Source organism: Ictalurus punctatus, chromosome 1 (genome assembly GCF_001660625.3).
Source record: "Ictalurus punctatus breed USDA103 chromosome 1, Coco_2.0, whole genome shotgun sequence".
Lineage (NCBI taxonomy): Eukaryota > Metazoa > Chordata > Actinopteri > Siluriformes > Ictaluridae > Ictalurus > Ictalurus punctatus.
This window is the reverse complement of record NC_030416.2, coordinates 4,442,176-4,460,123: the sequence shown is the minus strand read 5'-3', so window position 1 is coordinate 4,460,123 and position 17,948 is coordinate 4,442,176. Positions and strand designations below refer to the sequence as shown.

The 17,948-nt window shown below is 39.9% G+C and overlaps 1 protein-coding gene across 1 annotated transcript in view; it reads right to left on the bottom strand.

Annotated features, from left to right (window-relative positions):
• Positions 1-17,948, bottom strand: part of dnah5 (dynein, axonemal, heavy chain 5) — a 106,280-nt gene that overhangs the window by 34,969 nt on the left and 53,363 nt on the right. Inside the window, exons 42-56 of the mRNA XM_053679503.1 lie at positions 17,752-17,905; positions 17,442-17,588; positions 16,342-16,583; positions 16,052-16,231; positions 14,192-14,396; positions 10,523-10,665; positions 10,244-10,378; positions 9,806-9,928; positions 8,955-9,168; positions 6,472-6,695; positions 5,356-5,554; positions 5,026-5,198; positions 4,310-4,440; positions 2,268-2,421; positions 1,041-1,308 (exon numbers count right to left, since the gene is read on the bottom strand). Of these exons, the coding sequence (XP_053535478.1) occupies positions 1,041-1,308; positions 2,268-2,421; positions 4,310-4,440; positions 5,026-5,198; positions 5,356-5,554; positions 6,472-6,695; positions 8,955-9,168; positions 9,806-9,928; positions 10,244-10,378; positions 10,523-10,665; positions 14,192-14,396; positions 16,052-16,231; positions 16,342-16,583; positions 17,442-17,588; positions 17,752-17,905 (2,692 nt within the window). The remainder of the gene's footprint in view (positions 1-1,040; positions 1,309-2,267; positions 2,422-4,309; positions 4,441-5,025; positions 5,199-5,355; positions 5,555-6,471; positions 6,696-8,954; positions 9,169-9,805; positions 9,929-10,243; positions 10,379-10,522; positions 10,666-14,191; positions 14,397-16,051; positions 16,232-16,341; positions 16,584-17,441; positions 17,589-17,751; positions 17,906-17,948) is intronic.

Here is a 17,948-nt window from a genome sequence, read left to right as displayed (position 1 = left end):
CAAAAAATCTCCAAGGATAACAGCTGGAGACCTGCAGAAGTTAGTTGTGTCTTTGGGTCAGAAAGTCTCCAAAACTACAGTCTGAAGTCACCTACATCACCACAAGTTGTCTGGAAGGATTTCAAGAAAAAAAGCGTCTACTCTCATCCAAAACCAAACTCGAGCATCTTCAGTTTGCCAGACACTACTGGAACTTCAAATGGGATCGGGTTCTATGGTCAGATGAAACCAAAATAAAACTTTTTGGCAATAAACACCAGAGGTGGTTTGGAGCACACAGGGAGGTAGCCATATGGAAAAGTACCTCATGCCCACGGTTAAATATGATGCTGGCTCTTTAATGTTTTGGGGCTGTTTTTCGGCCAGAGGACCTGGACATATTGTTAGGACACATGGCATCATGGACTCAAATGTCAAATCAAATGTCAACTAATATTAAATAAAAACCTGACTGCTTCTGCCAGGAAGCTTAAAATGAGCCGTGGTTGGATCTTCCAGCAGGACAATGATTCAAAACATACATCAAAATCAAGGTCCTGCCATGGCCATCCCCTGACTTGAAACCCATAGAAAACCTGTGGAGTGAATGGAAGAGGAGAGTCCACCAGCGTTCGAAGGATCTGGAGAGATTCTGTATGGAGGAATGGTGTCAGATCCCTTACCATGTATTCCCCAACCTCATCAGGCTTTATAGTAGAAGATTCAGAGCTGTTATCTTGGCAAAGGGAGATAGCACAAAGTATTGACTAAAAGGGTGCCAATAATTGTTGCATTTTCTGAACAAAAGATCAAAAGGTTAAACAATAACAACAATATTTCACAGCCTTGTTTGCTCATATTTAACAAGTCCTATTTCCATCTCTGCTTTCTGTGTACCTCATCATAGATTCTACCTCCATCTCTACCCCATCTGTATCTCTTCCCCTTCCCATTCCATGCTGAAGTATCACATAAAAGTGTGTTAAATAGGCATATATTTGTTTAATATAAGCAATTTAACACTTAAGTGCAGTGGTGTGCACATATAATTCTTAGCAGACCTGCAACAAGGGCATCCTTAGGCCAGCGGCTGAACCAGTCCATGGTGCATCCCGAGATGAGGGCAGGAAACTTTAACGCTCTGTTGCGGAATTTTTCTCCCACTGGTGAAAAGCAGAGCACCACATGCAGGTTCTGCCTTACGCGGCTCATAAAGAAGTCACGCAGGCTCTCGTTGGTGGGCGGTCGCCGGGGAAACTCCCGTTTCATGACTGGCACAAGGTCGCTGAGGATCTCATCGATCTCATCACGTGCAAAAAGGTTGGATACCTGCAGAGAACGCCATGTTTATTGAACTAGTCATATACACAATTGAATCACATGCAGGGCTCTGTGCCTGTCAGTTCTAGTGGAAGTAGTAAAGGAAATGTGGGGTCTGTGCCTCTCAGTCCCAGTGAAGGAAGGGAAGGAGGCATGGGGTCTGTGCCTCTCAGTCCCAGTACATGTGACATGGACAATGGCCTCAGTGCTTCACGTACTCAGTGAAGGAGGCATGGCCTCTGTTGAGCTTAGTGAAGGAAGGGTGACCTCTATAAGTCTCAGTGAAAGAGCACTGACCCAAGTGTCTATTAGTCTCAGCAAAGGAGGCAAGGCTGGTCTGCCTGTCCCAGTAAAATAAGCAATAACCTTTGTGTCTGTCAATCTTAGTAAAAGAGGTGTGGTCTCCGGGCTGGTCTGTCCAAGTAAAAGCACAAAATTGTGAGAAAAATATAATTTGAAGCAACATTTAACTAAACTGGTTGGTTTAAATAACACTTGTAACACTTGAATAAAATCTGAAATAATTACCATATCACATTAGTGTTTGATAAATGAGGGGAAAAAAACAGCTTGACTTTCACCCAATGCTGTACATTACAAGCTCTTTCAGTGTTTAATTGCCTGATTAATGATAAAGGCTTGAGGGAACACGGTTGATGCAGCCAGGGTTGCGAGACGATAAACAGATCACTCCCTGGGGGCTTCAACCCTCAGACTATCACTTCTTTGTTTGGCTTCTCTCTTCATCTCTAAATTCTCCCTATGTCTTTTTCTCAGAATGTCATCAGTATGTGTGTGTGAGTGAAGTGTGCTAGAGGATATGTGTCTGGAATGATGTGTTTAAGAATAGGGTCACCATCTATCACCTCAGGGTTTATGAATGTGGCAACAGGACGCTGAAATTGTGGGATGGTTAGAAAGTATTGTGTGTGTGTGTGAGAGAGAGAGAGAAAGAGAGAACGAGAGACCTCTCCAGACGAGAGCACGTTGTTCATATACTCAAGGAAGGCTTCGTCTTTAATCTCATTGTCAGTGAAGATAAAGGTAACGCCTCGTCCCTGCTGCCCCGCCGTCCTGTAGAGCGCCTTCAGATCCTCCATCAGGTTAGGAGTGTTATACGACCTGCACATGGTGAAAAAATTTTTTTATAGCTTATGTACCATTTTAGAAGTTATTTTTCATATTCGTTCATTCATCTTCAGGAAGCGTTTTATCCTAATTAGGGTCCTGGTGGATCTGGAGCCTATCACTGGGACTGAGTGTGAGGCAGGAACGCACCCTGGACTGGGACATCAATCCATCACAGTTCACCATGCACACACTTTTATTCTATCAATGCAGTAGATGTCAGCTACAGCCATCCATCTTCTATACTGCTTATCAGACACAAGGTCAGGGTGAAGCCTGGAGCTTATCCAAGGAAACTCGGGGCACAAGGCGGGGGACACCCTGGATGGAGTGCCAACCCATCGCACAGCGCAATCGTGCACACATTCACACACTATTGACAATTTGGAAATACCAATCAGCCTACAACGCATATCTTTGGACTGGGGGAGGAAACCAGAGTACCCAGAGGAAACCTCCGAAGCACGGGGAGATGATGCAAACTCCACACACACAGGGCAAAGGTAGGATTTGAACCCCCAGCCCTGGACATGCGAAGCTAACCACTAAGCCACTGCACCCATCCTAATAGTTTATATGTTTTCCATTTACTGTGTAACGTTTTGTTTTCTTCTACATTCAGTATAAATTCTAATTACAAATATATTTACTTATATTTACTTTATATTTTTTTAGCATTATTATCAACACTCTTTTTTTACCTTTACTTTGTTTCTGTAGTAAACACACATCTCCCATGTACTGCAAACCAAATTTTTGTTAATTTTCTTAATTATTTTTTTAATATTTACTGCTTTTTCTTTTTAATTTTTCTCAACATTATTGTACTGAAAATGTTTTTCAATTTTTCATAAATTTTATGTAGTGTGTATGTAGAGATAGGGTTAATATATATATATATATATTTTTTATTTATTATTTTTCTACCCCCCCCCCAACAGTAAATACATTTAATGTGCTATTTTTTTCCCACTAATTTCACATCTGCCATCCCATTTTTATTTTTATTACTTTTTTTTCACCTATTCACAAGGCATACCCCTTTGTGTGTGTGTGTGTGTGTGTGTGTGTGTGTGCACACGCGTTTTGGAACATGATGTGATGAGACACTGTGATTGCTGAGAATCGTGAGCAGTCTGCGTTTTGGATGGAACAAGCTGAAAGCCATCTGTTTTCTCCCAAGAGAACACACACACACACACACACACACACACACACACACACACACACACACACACATCTTTATAACACTCACACTTCAGCAGGAATCTTGGCCAATTTGCATGCTGCATCACCTCTTTCACATCGATATAAATACACATTTTTAACCAGTTGATGAAAAACATATGTGTGAAACTGAAATCCGTCTGAATATTCTGTACACTGTACTAAATACTGGTTATTTCAAACATTTTCTACAATTCTGGCAGTTTCTGAGTCATTTTTCTGTCATTTCTACATACGGTATTTCTGAGTAGTTTTTCGTTCTATATAAAGATATCTACAAATCCCTATCTGTGTGTGGTTTGTATTTTATGAGCTTTTTTCACATTTATTGTGCATTCTTTAATTCTATATAATTTGTATTATTTTTTTCTACCATTTTAAACTGCATAATTCATTATAATTAACTCCATAAGCTATTTTAAACTTTTTTTTTTTACATTACATTGTATTTAAAATAAATATAGAAAACTGCCAATTACTGTGTTTCTGTTTATCTGTTTTCTTTAGATTTATTTAGATTTCCTGTCTAATTTTTTTTTCATTTTCTCATATATTCTTTCGAGCCTACAGCGAATATTTTTAAGTACTAAATCATTTAAACGGCCTATGGAAACGGGATTAATAATAGAGCAGGTGTGTGTGACGGCTGCCTCACCGTGTCAGCGTGATCTGAAAAGTTTTGTAGCCAGCGATGAAAGATGCCAGTCTCGTCAGACTCTGCTTGCCTGAACCGCCTACACCGACTAGGAGTGCATTCCCGCGGGGGGTCCGGATTATCCGAGAGACCTGACCGAGAGAGAGAGAGAGAGAGAGAGAGAGAGAGAGAGATTTCAATTCAAGTCATAACCAACAATCCTGTGTGACAGTTGCTTGTTGGCATACGAAAATGTGGGCTGTAGAACATTTTTTGCAATCCAGATGAGCAATATGGGGGCAGTGGTGACTTGACAGTTAAGGCTCTGGGTTACTGATCGAAAGATCGGGGGTTCAAGTCCCAGTACTGCCAAGCTGCCACTGTTGGGCCCTTGAGCAAGGCCCTTAACCCTCTCTGCTCCAGGGGTGCTGTATCATGGCTGACCCTGCGCTCTGACCCCAACCTCCTGACATGCTGGGATATGTGAAGAAAAAAGAATTTCACTGTGTTCTAATGTATAAGTGATAAATAATCATTATCATTAAGATAGCTTCGTAGGTTGCATTTAAATAACTTTTAAGTGAAGAATAAAACACTGGGGGTTGGGACTGGGTGGTAGTCATAGATTATGGGAAAGGCAATATGAATTCGAAACAATACTATATTAGAACAAGCACAAACACACCATTTTTGAGTTATTTTGACAAGGTTTCCAAGATCTGGGTGCTTCTGTGTACCTTGACCAGGTGGACCATTGCATCAGTGAAGAACACCAGGTCCATGCCAGCTCCTCGGATGCTCTCGTTGTACAAGTCCAGGAACATGTTCAGTCTCTCGCACAGGTCACTAAAGGAAACGATGGGCTCGTACACTTTCGGCATGTCGAAGCTGGTTTCCTCAGGTTCCTCCCCTGCTCAAACACAATTCATCATAGTTGAAACCGTCTAATTAAAGCGATCATTCTCAAAATCAGACAGTGATAAAAAGCAGAATGTTTACTAGATTGTGGATCGCATTTGTTTCCAGCAAAATGATTCTGATGGTTTTCTGTCTGGTTCCGGTGGTACCTGTAGCCTCAGGTGCATCCCGGAGGAAGTCCACAAAGTAGGCATCTGCCCCGACTTCCACAGCCGTGCGGGCATCGTCACCCAGCTCTTGCTGTGCCAGGTCGGCCAGTGTCAGGTCAAACCAGTCCACGTCGTCGGGGCTCGTGAAGCGGTCGGCAATTACGCGTTTACACTCATGCTTCCATAGACGCAGAAGGACCTTCAGGATGAAGAGTGAATCAGGGGTCAATGATAAAAGCTAAAACTGGCGATAATGCTTCATGATAATGAGTATCTTATGTGCAGTTCTGGCCATGGCTTCATGGCTTTTCCCAAAGTTTCTCATTATCTCCATTATATGGTGCTGTCAATGCCACTGGCCATTGGCTTACTCACTGAGAACTAAGGTATTGTTGATTGTGTAGCTGATTTTTGTATAGAAATTCCATTCTATCCTGTCCTATCCTACCCCATCCTATCTGATCATATCCCAATTCATTCCATCCCATATCATGCTATCCTATCCCATCTTATATGAGCTGAACTAATACTATCCCAATATATTCTATCCCATATCATGCTATCCTATTCTATCCTATTCCATCATATCTGAGCTGAGCCTATACTATCCCAGAATATTCCATACCATATCTTCCCATGCTATCCTATCCTATCATGTCATATCCTATCCTGTTTTTTCCTGTTTCTAGTACTGGGCAGAGAGGATGAATTGCCACTGAATCATGGCTTTTCCCTATCATTTTTCTGTTAATTTCTGCAATCCTTACTTCTTCAGCCATCCAACCAGGCTACTGGATTTGGTAAAAATAAACTGTCAATAGTCTGTAAGTTTATCTACCATGAATTTCACCAGTTTAACTGTTGGAGTTTACGTCATTGGCATTTGTATCAGCCTAAATGCCTTGATGCTAAGCGTATTCTCTATTTGAAGTTCTTTTTCCATCAGTCATCATCAAGAACTAAGTATAATTTTAATCCGAGAAATACTTGTGAAAGTGTAATATATCTAAATGTTTGCTTATCGTATGCATAATGAATCAGGGTTTATCACTGTGTGAACATGTAATTTAAACAATGCTTTGGTCTTTAGTAAAAACTCTTGGTATCAGACATTACATTGGGTGAATGGACCACGTCAGCCGTGACATTCAGCATGCCCTGCCAGATACGGGAAAGGTCACGTAGGTTGAAGATGTAATGAAAGTTGGCCGGCGTGGGCAGCATCTTCAGCTTAGTGGTTTGCCAGAGGCGGCGGGTCAGGGGTACGAGATGGACAACAGTGTTCCTCACAGCCTCGGAGAAACCACGGCGGGAGCAGAAGTAACCCGTCCCAATCACTCCTGTTTAAAACAGAAATAGTGTGTGAAAGAAAATTAAAACATTGTTGTGAAGGCTAAATTTAAGGTTTTTACTGGTGCCAGCAAGGTTTTAGCAGATAATTATGTCTCACAGTGATTGCTACATGAGTAGCTGACACCCTTTATTAAATCATTAGCAAAGATTGCCGAAAAATAAGTTTTTTCAGTGAGGATTGCATGTGTAAACACTCGTTAAGACTGTTCCATAGCTCCTGATTGGATCACGCTGCCCTTGACACTACTCGAAATTGCTTTGTATACTTCTGTCTGGTTTGTTTTGACTGTCATTTGTGTACAATTTAGTAGGAAAAGAGATACTTAAAGATCCTCTACTAAGACATCTTTTGCAAAATAATATTTCATCTCAAAGATGTGAAAATTACTGACGCCATTCACAAATATCTTAAATAAATGCAAATCTGGCAGAAATACCCCCTTCGCATCATGCGTTTTGTTTTGGGTTCCCCATCTGCTTTTGTTTCTGTTTTAGTCCTGTCTTTGTTTTTGTTACCTTATTGTGATCGCCTGTTCAGTGTTTGTCTATGAATACCCTGTTGTATCATGTACAGTATTGTTGTGAATTCTTATCATGAAATCAGTTCATTTTAGTTCAAGCCTTGTTTTTCAGACCTTGTTTTTCATTGCCTGTTTTTGACAAAGATTATGGCTTATTCTTGTTTGATGTTGTCTGTCTATGTTTTGACCTCCATTATGGACTCTCACACCGATTCTTAGATTTGCCCAAATAAATGAATTACTGAGTTTTACGTAGTGCATTTTGCATTAACTCTGAAAATATTACATTCTTTTTAAATTGCTCACAGTCCCCAGGAACTATTTTGTTGCCACTTCCATGAGCTATCAATATGGGGTTGCACATATTTAAATTCCCTTTGTCATCAACCGCCATGGGCGAGAAACAAAAAGAGTATTCAGAGACAGACAGTGACAGATGGTTGATTACTTACACAAAGCAGGAAATCGATATAAAGCAATACACAGACAGTTAAAAATACCATTAAACACAATCGTTGCCATAATTAAAAGTTTCAAAAGTCTGAAGTAAAAACAACTTTGAAATAAATGTAGAAATGGTTGTGAGGCATAAAATCGATCATAAAACGTGTCAGTCTCTGGATTTAACCATACTGAAAATGAGATATGACTTGTAGACTGCAGATACATGCACAAGCCTAAGTATATAAAGGAGCTTTTAAGTGTTGTGCATGAAAGCGCGAGCCAAGATCGGAACCTCGTTAGACATTACAGGATATTCAGGATGTTGTTTTGTCTGCTGTTTTCTTAAACCCATCTGTAACACCAATGTCTCAATGCTTTATAGATGTGATTGCATAATATCCTGTCTGGTTATACACAGACAAAAAGAGAGTGTGACACTGTCTGATAGGGTCCTGGTTTTATATAGAAAAATGGCGAAAGCATTCATAAATCATTGAATAGGACTTGAAGCAACCACAGTGGATCTACGAAATGGTGGAGAATGAAGGGCTGCGGGGTCATGGCTGAAAAACAATTTCTAAAAGATAATAAGACGAAGGCCTTCAATATAATGATCTGAGTTCAAGGCCAGGAGTATAAACATGCAGAACAGTGAGAACCGATCAATATGTAATTATATGAATTCGCAGCAACAAGGACAAGATATGAAACCTTTATTAAATTCTGAGACTGAGATATTCAAGTAGTCTTTATAGAAATTGTGAACACATTTCATTTAATTAGTTGTATAAAATGATACCATTGTGTCAGTTGTACCTGTTTACTTGTGCCCATTTTCATTAGTTTTTACCTGTCACTGTCAACCAATTATCTCCCTCTCACCTGTCTCTTGATTTGGCCTTATTAGGGACGTTGACATATAGTCCACTGTAAATTCTCGCCAAATATGTCATTCAATTTCAAGCTGTTTTTGAGCATCCCAAGGCTCCCCTGTTCCCATATTTCTATATTATGAAGTTGAATGTTGTGTTAGTGTTATGGTGCGAGGAACTCAGCTCAAAAATGTAAATATATTATACAATATTAGCAACATATGCACAATAGCTATGGTGTTAATGAGCATTTAAGTTTATCAGCTTAAAACGGAGCGTGTTTTGGGTTTTTTTTTCCATCATTTATGTTATGCTTGAGTTGCTGTCAGGCATCCTATCGCTAGTGTTAGCTAAAGGCAAGCTCTTATTCTCACAAACCTACACAATTATAAATGTTGCACATACTGACCGAAGATCTTGTCGATAGAGGCGTTGGAGGGTAAAGTGCAGTTAAAAATGCAGAATTGCCTCTTGAGCCTCTGGGGAATGTCATTGCGTCCTCCACCGGGGTGAATCATGGCCGCCAGGAACTGGATGTCCACCACGTTGGTGAACTCGCCAGGTTTCTCCAGGTTATAGAAGCCCTTCTGCTCCATCATCTGGCGTACAATCTCATTCGTGACCTTTAGAGAAGGAGAAAACATTCTACAGTATGAATTTATTTCCCTGCTTTAGAAATCCCTTAAGCAGAGTTGCATAAGTCATGCCATATCTACAGTTGTCATTTTTGTATGGCCTAAGCTATGTATATATTTTTCCAGCAGAAATCTAATAGGTGAGTGGCACCACCATACATAGTAGGTTAAATCTCTGAAGTGCCAATTCCAATTGATTGGAAAAAGGGAGGGGAATGAATAAAAGACAGCATTATAGCTATTAAAAGACACTACGCTTATCAAGTCATGCCTAACGGGTTATTTAACACTGCGTACCGAAATGTAACGTACTGTTGTACCAGTATATCTCAGTACCAGTACAGGCTTGTCTATCAAACAAAACCTCACTCATCTATAAATAATCTGTGTAGTAGAAAATTGTCAATTTGTAGATATGTTCATCTCTTTCGCTTGTTTCTGGAGAAGAAGTACAACCTTGACTGATGTTTTTGTCATAACTGGTTGCAAAACTGACGAACCTCCTGAATTAGACATTAGAATAAACTAAAGAATTTTAAAATGCCATATGTACCGTTACATCTGTGAAAATTCTGAGATATTTGAATGCCGTGTAAGGTTTTCACTGAAGTATCCCATAGCATACCTGGTCACCCCACTCGTTGATGACAGGCATGTTGATGTCATCAATAAAGATGGACATCTTCTTGCCTGCTGGCGGGCCATATGTGGTACCCATCCGCTTGTCTAGGTAGCTCTCCACAGAGCGCTGGCAACCCATAAATAACCAATTAAAATCCCAATAAAAAATTCAATAAAAAATTCCAACAAAATCAATCCCAACACCTGTGGCCAATATCAGCAAGGCTCAATGCTATTTTTTTCTAACTGTCCAGGTAATGAGTATTACCTGGCAGTTAATGTTTTTTTTTTTCTTAAAGAAATACAATTTATTTGTAATCATATCTAGCATTTGTGGTTTAAACCTTTAAACCGAATATCTCATGTTTCCTTCTTTTGTGTAATCACTGTCAGTGAAATGAATATTTCAAAAAGTGAGCAAAAAAATAAAAAGGACAGGAACCTGGAACATAAGCGGAGTGGTAGCTGAAGAGAAGTTGAGGTTCTTAGTGGTGTGTGATTCTGGGTCATATTTGGACAAGAAGCGCTTAATGATGACCGTCTTAGCCGTACCCTGCTCTCCAATCAAGAGCACGGCCTGGAAGACATGAAGAAAAAGTTGTTTTAAAAAGGATTTTAATCTAGTCAATATATATTGTATCTTCGTCTTGATTAATAATATTGATGGAAACAATGTTAGACCAAGTTTCATTATTGGAGACCCTTGTTAAGCTTCTCTCACCTTGCCCTGCTTGCTGATGGTCTGAATAAGGAAGTCTGTGCGCACGTTGTCCACATTGGGCACCAGGATGGAGCCATAATCTGGCGTTGAGTCTGGTGGATAGATGTACTCTTCTACGCTAGAGCTCCAGTGGACCCACTGACCTAAAAATACAAACCAATGGAATAAAGCTTTGAACTCAAATTATGAGCTCAATCTGAAGTACATAAAATACTTTGATGTTGTACAGACACTGGTATACCATGAGAGGTACAGATGTTGGTATGATGGTATACCTTTGCAAGATGGAGATACTGGTATGACAGAATACCTTGTTAAGATGGAAATACTGATATGACAAAATACTATGATAAGTGGAGACACTGGTATGATGAGGGAATATAAAAATAACAGTATGAGGGATACGGCTATGATAGCAATACTGGTTTAATGAGATAACAATTGTTAGTATTCAAAAGCCTTACCCCAATACCCCTCAATGATCAATTTGCAAATAGTCCCTACCAATTAACAATGGATCACCAGAGGCAGGTATAGCCAGTCCAGCACTGTATATGTAAGACAGTGTCCTTGTCTGATTCTTTACAAGTAAATTTGCCAAACAGCAAATGAGTGAAACAAGGAACAAGCAAACTCAATCCAAGTCAACACTAAAACAATGATCCTAAAAAAAAGTTGTTGGTTGACCTAAAATGTGCCATTTGTACAATTTGGTTGTATGTGTGGGGTGGGGATTAGCTATGAGCAGGCATAGATGAAAGCTTAAAAACCATAAAACTAACCTGAGATATATGCTCAAAGTCAGAATGAAATGTTATTTAAGGAAAGAAAGGCAACAATTCAAGAGTAGAGACAAGATCCTTTAAAAGGGGCCAGGCATTTAATGGGAAAGGGTGTATTAGATGGAAGTTTGAAAGAGATACAAAACAGCAGGGAGTGAAGAGACAAGGAGAAGGGAACTGGCAGGTAAAACAGATCCAGAAGGCATAGGAGAAACCATACTCAATAAAATTTGCACTTGCCAAACTAGCTGCAGCTTCCCTGAACAGGAGCAGAAATAAGAAAAAGTCATGGGAATCATAGTCCCAAATAACCCTACCCTAAAAACAAGAAGACTAGCCTGACTTGAACTTTCAAAAGAGAAACATTATAACAAGAGACATTCTGACAACTTTCACCACCCAGTCATCTGCCTGCACAAAGACTCAGAGTCATTAAGTAGTATTAAATATGAACCAACATCAAATCAAGTCATCAAAGTCCATTTTAGCCAATTTAAAGTCCAAATTAGCCTCAGGAATATGCAATTTGTGCCTGAACAAAGCTGACTCATCTCAAACACAGACAGTCTGACAGGACTGAAACACTTCACCTTATTTCTATAAACTTCACTTCACCTTAACTATAAACAATAACGAGGAAAACAAGAAAGCAGGTTCAGACGTAATTTGATTATAAATTCTGACTGTATAAAATGTATTTTTGGCACTTTCATTGGTGGTGAGCTAATTGGTCAAGCATAAAATAAAACAGATAAATAGACCAAATAGATACACGAGCAAGAGAGATAAAGAGAGCAATGAAGAATGACCGTCATTGTTTTTAATAGTATATGCTGATTATATACAATCATTCATGCAATTATCCAATCAGCCAATTATGTATCAGCAGCTCAATGCAGTCCTTCTGGAACCAGCGATCATGCCACAATCACCAAGATCAAATTCTGATGTGTGGTGTGAATATTAACAAAAGATCTTGACCTGTATTTGCATGATTTTAGGCATTGTACTGCTGCCTACGTGCTATCATGCTTACATGATCGGCTGATTGGATAATTGCATGGGTTATTATTCGTTTATTATCCTAATAAAATGGCTGGTGAGTGTTTATGATTTATATTCTGTTATACGTTATGTTAGGGGGAAAAAACACAACAATAAAACACACATCCTGTTGAATTCCTTACTTATGTCTGTGCTGACAAACTTATATCCCATGTATGATTTAGGGTAAACAGTGTTTGTGGGTGGAAAACAAGGCAGAAAATCCTGAATCTATAGCGAAAGACAAAAGGGGGGACTTTGATGGGACACAGTCCCCTCCAAAAGTATTGGAACAGCAAGGCCAATTTTATTGTTTTCGCTACACATTGAAGACATTTGGGTTTGACATCAAAAGAAGAATATGAGGTGTGCCCTGCTGAATTGATTGTTTAAAGAATTAATAGCTCTGAATGTCTACTATTGGTTTGGGCCCCAGTTTTCGCCTGTGAAGACTGTATTTGTTGTTTTAAAAATAAAAAAGGATAAACCAACATGAAGAACAGATAGCTGTCTATGGGAGAAAAACAAGCCATTTTGAAGCTGAGAAAAGAGGGAAAATGTATCAGAGCCATACAACAATTTGGATGTCCTGTAAAAGTAAGAAACCACTGGTGTACTAACAACCAGACCAAAGAAAACAACAACAGCTGATGATAGAAACATTGTGAGCGCTGTGAAGAAAACCCCCAAAACAACAGTTAGTGACATAATCAACAACCTCCAGAGGGCAGGGGTGAAGGTATCCACCATTCGAAGAAGACTTTGAGAGCAGAAATATAGAGGCCACAAGATGCAAACCACTCACTCATGAGCAGTAAGAATCAGAAAACCAGATTGAAATTCATAAAGAAATACAGAGATGAGCCACAAAAGTTCTGGAACCAAGATTAACCTTTACCGAAGTGATGGAAAGGCCAAAGTGTGGCGAAATTACGGATCTGCTCATAATCCAAAACTTAGAAGCTGATCAGTCAAGCATGGTGTGTCATGCCAGTGACAAGCCAGTGTCATGGCTTGGGCTTGGATGTCTGCTTCTGGAAAAGACTAAATCTTTATTGATGATGGAACTCATGATGGTATCAGCAGAATGAATTCAGAAGTTTACAGGAACATTTTGTCTGATAATTTACAGAGAAATGCATCCAAATTAATCAGGCGGAACTTTATCATGCAGCAAGACAACAATCCAAAACACACTGCCAACACAACAAAGGACTTTATCAGGGGGAAAGTGGAAGGTTTTAGACCTTAACCCAATTGAGCAGCATTTCATCTCCTGAAGAGGAGACTGAAGGGAGAACCCCGTGAAACATACAACAACTGAAAGAAACTGTGGTAAAAACCTGGAAAAGCATCACAAAAGAAGCAACCAATAGTTTGGTGATGTCAGTGAGTCGCAGGCTTGATGCAATTATTGCAAGCAAGAGATATGCAAACAAATAATAAGTGGTATTTACTTTAATTTACTTCAAAACGTATCTGTTCCTATACTTTTGCTTGCCTAAAAGCTTGGTAGTCTGATACAAAAAGGTTGCATGTTTTATGTTGTTTAACACATCTAGATGTAAATACCAGGAAATAAAAGCTGAAATACTAAACTCTCGTCTCATATCCATTTTTTGATCCCAAACCCAAATGTCTTTGGTGTGAGGCACAAATTAATTGGCCTCGCCATTCCAATAGTTTTGGAAGGGGACTATATATGACGATTGTGTGTGAAGTAAAAAGAGAAGGAGCACAACAGAGACAGAAGAGTTGAGTGTGAGGCGGAGTGACAAAACGAACAGTAAGGAGACAGTGAAAGAAAGAGTGCGTGTAATCGTGTTTATTTTAAGGCACGGACCGTCAGATGTGACATGGTAGTCGAACATGGTGTCCTCGCCGCGGGACGACACGTCCGGCAGGTCCAGACGAATGCTGTCATGGCGACGCAGCCAGCTCTCCATCTTCCTCCGATCGTCCAGCTCGAGGAGGGCACCAACACTCCACATGAGGGCAAAGACGTACAGACGCTCCATGTGCTCACGCGTAACCTCGCCACCCTGCTCCTTCACACACGCACACACACACAAATAATCAGAAATTATTACACAGAAAAAGCTAATGTCACTGAGCCAGTTACACCCCATGTTGAAGCAGTTTTTGTTTAAAACAACCTCCGTTTCAATACAAAAAAAGTCCAATATTTAATATGGTGAAGTTTTCTTCAAGGAAACGTTACGTTTTTAGTAGGAGGTAAAGCTGTAACTTTAATGTTTTCCAACACAGGAAAATCTTTGAGCTTTCTGTATTCTCAGTAACATGACAAGCTTGATTTTAAACAACTTTATTGTCTTTGGCTTTTTTTTTTTTTTACTTCAAGTGAGAGAAAATAAGACACTGGTGACAAAATGACTGTTTATAGCTGTTATAATGTATGTGATAATAGGAACTAACTACTTTCCCATGATGTTCCACAACGTTAAATGTAACTATAAATGTTTTTTTTTGTTTGTTTGTTTTAAAGTATGATGTGCTGTCTTTTAATTAATTAAAAATTCTGGTTGAACTTTATTTTGCAGTAAGCAGATGTGTTTACAAAAAAGTAAGTATATGGTAAGTAGTTAGTAAATTACTGCGGTATAAACGAAATAAAACACTATGAAACATGCTGATATTGGAAGATAATCCACTTTGTGGTGGTAACGCTAACTCTGTTTAGAGACAGAACATTTATTTTCTTAATGGTTCTCCAAAACATTACAAGAAACCAAACTAAGTCAATATTATATTAGTTAGTAAGTATCTAATATATTAGTAACTAATATAATTATATATATAATTTCTAATTACTTAGTAAGTTGTTACAGTTTTAAAACCTAGCCTGTTCATAAAACCTCAAGCTTCCACGTCTTTAGAAATCCTGATTATTCTTTCATTTGGCGTGAACGCTGACACAAATGCATCACGGCATTATTTGAAAACCCAGGAGGTGCAACCAGAGGTGACAGACTCGATTCTGCCGAGCTGTGCAGCATACAACAGACCGTCCATGCATTCCCATTAGAGCCCACGGGGTGCAAATTTGCGATTTGTACCTCCAGAAAGAAAATACTTTTTGAATGACAGTACAAAAGACGACATGTGGCATTTTGTTCCAGACTGTATTCAGGAGTTTCTAACAAAAGGAGATGGGGATGCTGGGAAAATGAAAGAGAGGGTTTCAAACAAAACAGGTGACATGATATGATATGAAAGATGATGCTATACAGGCATTTTCGCTGTTTTTTTATGGGTATTGATAGTAGTTTTAGAACACTGACCAACTATACAAGTATTTCATAAGAATTATATGTATATACAGTATGAAAAGAAGAATATAGGGATAAATCCACACACTTAAAATCTGTATCCTGTGTTTAAATGTTTATGTAAAGCTGCTTTGAGACAATGTCCATTGTTAAAAGCGCTATACAAATAAAATTGAATTGAATTGAATATCGACAAGTTTGCATACACCTTTTTTTGGGTTCTTGGGGTGAATTAATAAATATTGGTATCTACAGTATATTACAGATTATCTACAAAACAGAACACTCCTGCTGACGTGCTCTAGTTAATTCAGTTGACTTTAAAAGTGTGAAAAGTTTGGACAGCATTCATGGCATACACACTAAAATGGCAAAGAGTAGGGGTGTGAAAATTTTGTATATGTTTGCGATACCTTGGGCACTTGCAGGAGGCCTTGCAGCACGTTGATGCACTGCATGATGATGAAGGCTTCCAGCATGTCCATCTTATAGTCTAGACACTGCACACTGAAACGGTAGAGCTCAGGGAAAGATCCAGAAAAGAGCTCACGCAGCACTTCGGCCTCCTGAGGAGAGCGCTTCCTCAGCCAGCCCTGCATGCGTGAATATTGCAGAACTGTTAGTAGAATTATTTCAAATTCTTATTCATTTTATAGTATATGCTGTACTTCTACTCGGGAATCTTTAAATGATTGGCCCTCACCTCGAGGATGGGGCTCCAGCCGAGCACTGAGGAGCTCATGAACACCATGCCGTTGCGCGACACGGTGGCGGGTGAAGCGTTGTCGATGTTGTGCGGCTCGAAAACGATCTTGCAATTGGGCGCCATGGGGATGCGGTCGCCATTGGCTAGTGTCAGCGTGCGGTTGTCATCCAGCACCGAATTCAGGTTCTCGATCCAAATGGCATCGACGGGGCCATCCAACACAATCCAGACATGTTCACCTGAGACAAACGGGGATGGGTGTGGCGAGTTAACGAAATGAGAGATCAATGAAAAAGCAAGAGGTAGAGCTAGACAGTGCTGAGGCAGGGCTGGACAATAAATAGTGGTGACTCACTGGTTAAAGGCTCTGGGTTACTGATCAGAAAGTCAGGAGTTCAAGTCCCAGCACTGCCAAGTTACCACTGTTGGGCCCTTGAGCAAGACCCTTAACCCTCAATTGCTCAGTTATATAAATTAGATAAATGTAAGTCGCTCTGGATAAGGGTGTCTGCCAAAATGCCATAAAATGTAAATATAAAGACATTAGTGAGTGAGACAGGACTTGAAGACTAACAGAGACAAAGACAGACCGTTAAGGCAGAGCTGGACATGAGAAATACAGATCAGATCAGTGAAAGTCTCATGATATACTACTGTGCATACTTTCTTCACTGTTGTTGTGTCTGCTCTCTGTTTATTATTCAGGGTTGTCTTCAGAAGCGTGTGTGTGCGTCCTCACTACAAAGCTCCATAACACAGTTGCGTATGTTTGATTATGTTTCGCCCTCAGGTTGAACTCAGACTCGAGTTTCTGTCTGATTAAAGATGTGATCTGATCGTGTGAGAAGCGAAGTCTCTCCGCGCTGCTTTCTGCTGCTCTGTTGATTTCTAATTCTGTCTGAAGCTCTAGAGATCGATTGAGTTTTTCAGACGTCCTATCATGCAGTTCTTTTTTTTATAACATTGAATCCTTTTTTTTTTAACACTGAAACTCCAGCATGACATGACCATGTGATAATTAAAAAATCTAAGAAAACAAACAAACAAAAAACCACAATGAGGGCAAAAAGACGAGTGGGAATTCGGTCAAAAAGCACCTTTTTTGGCTTTCAGTGTCTTTCTCCAGAGGGTGGAGAAAATGCCATCAGTCCAGTCGTTTGTGGCGACGTCGAGTCGGCCAAACATCTGCGCCGCCGTAATGGCTTTCGGGTTCATCCTCATCTCTCTGTGAGGCTGACCGCAATCTGAACACATACATACACAAACACACACACAGTGTATGCCTCACAGTATATGTGATGGGTTGTACGTGATTCTATATGTGTGTGTGTGTGTGTGTGTGTGTGTGTGTGTGTGTGTGTGTGTGTGTGAGTGTGTGTGTGTGTGTGTGTGTGTCTGTTTTTTTACCCGTCATGGCCTTCATGAGTGTGTGGATGCATGTGGTTTTTCCTGCTCCGCTTGGGCCCAGTGCCATCATGCCATGACGCACGAGCTGCGTCTCGAACAGCTGGATCACCTTTAGCCTCCAGGAAGGGTGATTAATAAGACCGGCCTCTGTGACCTGCACACACACACACACACTCACACAAATCAGTTATGACAAA